General features: G+C 43.9%; 1 protein-coding gene across 1 annotated transcript; it reads right to left on the bottom strand.

Moving 5' to 3' along the window:
- Positions 1-1,140: 1,140 nt before the first annotated feature.
- On the bottom strand, positions 1,141-4,585 carry LOC117813284 (gamma-aminobutyric acid receptor subunit alpha-1-like). The gene is given in 4 exon segments (XM_034684419.1): positions 1,141-1,351; positions 1,353-1,487; positions 1,490-1,567; positions 4,388-4,585. Coding segments are annotated over 4 exon segments (504 nt in total). The 5' UTR covers positions 4,571-4,585; the 3' UTR covers positions 1,141-1,243.
- Between the last annotated feature and the right edge of the window lie 389 nt (positions 4,586-4,974).

Below are 4,974 nucleotides of genomic sequence, written 5' to 3'. Positions count from 1 at the left end.
CACTTTGCTTTAAATGGCGCTTTTGGCGAAAAATGAGGCCCCACCAGAAATGAAACCAACTGACACATAAATAATGAGTGTTTTAATACCATATACTATTTCAAAATTGCACTCCAGGATTTGAGATGTATTTTTTTTTTTGTTACATTCTTACTCATAACTAGCCATCTCAGTTTACCCTGTTGATGTTGTTTCTCTGCTGTTGCCGTCAGTGCGTGCGCAACACACACACACACACACATGTTGAACAATATTGAACTTCAGTGTGAAAGCAGCTTTGAATGGAATGCTAAACTTGGCGAGAAACAGTCACTTAAGCATGAATTAGACCAGTATATACTCTGTTTGTTTTTTTTCCTGTAGAAATGATCATGAACAGAAACAACAAAGATACAAAATAAAAATGGACTCTTCCATGTATTCAATAAACATACCCTTGAGTTACACTCTGCAAAGCTTAAACATAATATTGACATCTCTAACACTTTGTAATATTACAACGCTGTGAAAGGAAATAAGAATATTTTCAATGCTGCGCACATGATGATTGGGTTTAGTGTTTATTTTTAATCCCTAAATAAATGGTGTGTCCACTGAGACATGTTTTATTGCTATTGCAGAAACCCCTAACGTATTTTTGAAGGATGATATAATTAATCTGTAAAACATCTACAGAGAATTGAAGACATTTTGAAAGAGAGGCCGAGCGTGGCGTCTTGCTGCTGATTTCAAATGAACTAAGCTATCAGTTGATGTTGATCTATATTCTGAATAAATAAATAGAAACAATAAGATGCCCTGACCATGCATATACACAGTGCCTTTTTCCATGTCTGTGATTTTCCATGATTAAATCAACAAGAGAACAAACAAAGAAAGAAAAGCCCCTGAACAAGTATGGGCCATGTGCAGTTGTAGAATAGCATTCTCTTGGCTATATATTTATAGTAGCATTTTCTTAGTAGCATCATCTGAGGACCTGAACAACACCCTTTCAAAGTCTGTTTCTTTGTCATTCTTTTTTTTTTCTCTATTAGTTTTTTCAAAGTCAACTTTAGGTAAACATAGAAGCAATGCAACACTGGGAATTCAAACCAGCATGGACACCATGTTTGTCTGAAATCAACACCTGTTTTTTTTTTTTTTAGGAGGAATAAGAAAGAAAATGAAAAAAAAAAACAAAAAAAAAACAAAAGAGAATTACAGATATCATTGAAGAAGAAGAAAAGGAATGAAACATGGATTAGTGTGGATTCATCCCCTGCAATTTGGGCTTCTTATTCAAGTAGGTCGCCCAGTAGACCAAGTTAAAGGTTCCAAAGAGCAGAGGGAAGGCTATTCTGGCGATCCTGGTCTATCTTGCTCACACTGTTAAAGGTCTTCTTGGCCTCTGGAGGCTTGGGCTTTGGCTCCTCCTTGGGCTCAGTTGGAGGCGGCGGGGCGCTTTTGGCAATAGTGGCCAATCCAGGGTCCCTAGCAATATTGGGGTGCGAAGGCTGTAGCAAGTGGCAGCTGGGTAGGCCGTGGTGTTGTTCTTCTTCAGGAGGGACTCCTTCTTCTTCTTTTGCTGGATTCATTCGATGGGAATAAAAGTTAAAAGAGATAGAGGTCAGGCTTTGGAGAGAAGCTTCTTATTTCTTTGCACAACTATTGGTGTGAAGGTTAAGTAGGAGATCATTCTGGTCTGTGCTTACAGCCTGTCTCTCCAGAATAGGTTACTGTGAATTCAGGGACGGAGACATGGAGTGCAAGTGGCTGGCAAGGGCAGATGATGAACAACCACCTGAGTTATTTCTATAAGGAGAGACGTGCTGCAAATGCAAATTCAAAAACAAATGCAAAAGTTGAAAATATGCTGCAAATGATAAATAAGATGTGCTGCAAAGGCAGACTCTACAGCTGAAGTGTATCAGACCTGTGAGGATCTGTGAGCAGCTTTCATATCCACAGGACAGAGAAGAAGACCAGACTCTGATTTCATTGGTTAGATGAGAAAGGGGCAAGTATGATATCAGAGAGTAACGTTAGCATCAGCTGGAGGAGTTAGCAACTGCAACTTCACTACCTCTAAACCACCCGCTGAGGTTTTTCAGAGATAGGGAGAGAACTGTGACTTACATCCCTGCCTCCCTCAGTACCTTCATCATCATCCTGCACTTTTAGAATCATAACAGACTCACAGTAACCCTCTGTACTTCCTGTTTCTTACTATACTGACAGTCTGAAGCCCCTGAAGCTCCTGAAGCTCCTGAAGCTCCTGAAGCCCCTGAAGCTCCTGAAGCTCCTGAAGCTCCTGAAGCTCCTGAAGCTCCTGAAGCTCCTGAAGCTCCTGAAGCTCCTGAAGCTCCTGAAGCTCCTGAAGCTCCTGAAGCTCCTGAAGCTCCTGAAGCTTCTGAAGCTCCTGAAGCTCCTGAAGCTCCTGAAGCTCCCGAAGCTCCCGAAGCTCCTGAAGCTCCTGAGACTCCTGGAGCTCCTGAAGCTCCTGAAGCTCCTGAAGCTCTTGAAGCTCCTGAAGCTCCTGAAGCTCTTGAAGCTCCTGAAGCGCCTGAAGCTCTTGAAGCTCCTGAAGCTCCTGAAGCTTCTGAAGCTCCTGAAGCTCCTGAAGCTCCTGAAGCTCCTGAAGCTCCTGAAGCTCTTGAAGCTCCTGAAGCTCCTGAAGCTCCTGAAGCTCCTGAAGCTCCTGAAGCTCCTGAAGCTCCTGAAGCTCCTGAAGCTCCTGAAGCTCCTGAAGCTCCTGAAGCTCCTGAAGCTCCTGAAGCTCCTGAAGCTTCTGAAGCTCCTGAAGCTCCTGAAGCTCCTGAAGCTTCTGAAGCTCTTGAAGCTCTTGAGCTCCTGAAGCTCCTGGAAGCTCCTGAAGCTCCTGAAGCTACTGAAGCTCTTGAAGCTCCTGAAGCTCCTGAAGCTCCTGAAGCTCTTGAAGCTCCTGAAGCTACTGAAGCTACTGAATCTCCTGAATCTCCTGAAGCTCTTGAAGCTCCTGAAGCTCCTGAAGCTCCTGAGGGTCCTGAAGCTCTTGAAGCTCCTGAAGCTTCTGAAGCTCCTGAAGCTTCTGAAGCTCCTGAAACTCCTGAAGCTCCTGAAGCTCTTGAAGCTCCTGAAGCTCCTGAGACTCCTGGAGCTCCTGAAGCTCCTGAAGCTCCTGAAGCTCTTGAAACTCCTGAAGCTACTGAAGCTCCTGATGCTCCTGAGCTCTTGAGCTCCTGAAGCTCCTGAAGCTCCTGAAGCTCCTGAAGCTACTGAAGCTCCTGAAGCTCCTGAAGCTCCTGAAGCTCCTGAAGCTCTTGAAGCTCCTGAAGTTCCTGAAGCTCCTGAAGCTCTTGAAGCTCCTGAAGCTCCTGAAGCTCCTGAAGCTCCTGAAGCTCTTGAAGCTCCTGAAGTTCCTGAAGCTCCTGAAGCTCTTGAAGCTCCTGAAGCTCTTGAAGCTCCTGAAGCTCCTGAAGCTCCTGAAGCTCCTGAAGCTCATACTCACTGAGATCTGTAGCTAACTGCAAATTATGCCACATTAGACATGAAGGCGTGGTCTTTGCACACACTCTACTCATGGTTATGTGTTCTGAAAATGCACATTATTGAATGTAGTGTCTGGTCTTCTTCTATGTCTTGATAATATTGACAGATGCTTCACTTCAGCACCCCAACAGGCGTAGAGGCTTTTATTCTGAAATCTTGTTCTGCAGCATTTTTGTTTTGCAGTTGTTTCTGGTTTTGTCTTTGCTTTTGCATCATTTGAGTATTTACAGCATGTTTTTAGAGTTTTTTTTGCAGCACATTTCAATTCATTTTAGTCTCTTGCAGGTGTTTATGAATTTGCATTGTTTGAGCATTTACAACACGTTTCCCTCGACGAGGATCGTTGCAGACTGTCTGCCCTTGTCAGCCGCCGTAATGGAGTGATAAAATAAAAAGGACGACCAAAAGTATCAACCAAAAAACAAGCTTTGGCTTCCACATTGAGATTCCAGAGTTAAACATTCCTCTTAATGAGGTACTTTTAAACTCAGTAATCTTAAATGAAAGAGAGAGCCGGTTATATTTCTCATCTGCTGCGCTACAACAGATTGTGGTTCTGCTAACTGCAGCACGAGAGACAAGTGGAGCAGAAAGCACAAGATGAACACTAAACTATTAATGTTCATGTCATGTTACTCAAATTGCATTTTCTATGAGATGAGGTGGCGACAACAACACAATGTTCCCCGCCTGGCCCGGCTCCTGTAGCTGCTAAGTGCTAACTGTCCTCTCCGGTGACTCTTTGAACCATAAATCAAGAGATTTCATTTGAAAGGTCGTGTTTGCTTTAGTCTAGACTTTAATCTCCTTCACTCCTTTACCCTTAACCTTTCTTTCCCCAAACACCATTAGCGATATAGTCCAAAGTTTTCATTACCTTCTCTGGTACCACACTCTTCCCGTCCCAGGCGTAACCCCTCTTGGTGAAGTAGTTGACTGTGGCGAACTCGATCAGGGCCGAGAAGACGAAGGCGTAGCAGACGGCGATGAACCAGTCCATAGCTGTGGCGTAGGCCACTTTGGGGAGGGAGTTCCTAGCGCTGATACTGAGTGTGGTCATGGGTCAGGAAGGTGGTCACTCTGCAGGGGAAGAGAGACAGAGGAGACGGAGATGTTAATATGATTCTGTGATTCTTACCAAAGTGAAAACAGACATGGGAAGTCAGTTGGTGTCATATAGCAGGAGTGGAGTCCATGAAATAATTAGAATGCATTTCTAATAAATTCTAAAATGATGCTGTGTCATTCACAGCATACAAACAGATGAGGACCATTTGCACCAATGAAACCAGCATATTGTGTCCATTACTCCCACCCTAATTGACTTTGGGCCAATAGAAACTGATGTGATTGTGACACTCACATCAATCTGTCACGTATCACTCATTCACACTTCACCCCGGTCACAACTGTTCCTGCTACTACGTAGCTTTGCTTACTAGCTCGCTAGCATGGAGCCATTTC

Source organism: Notolabrus celidotus, chromosome 5 (assembly GCF_009762535.1).
Source record: "Notolabrus celidotus isolate fNotCel1 chromosome 5, fNotCel1.pri, whole genome shotgun sequence".
In the NCBI taxonomy this organism is placed as follows: Eukaryota; Metazoa; Chordata; class Actinopteri; order Labriformes; family Labridae; genus Notolabrus; species Notolabrus celidotus.
The sequence above is the reverse complement of the archived record's forward strand: the minus strand, read 5'-3'. Positions and strand labels throughout refer to the sequence as shown.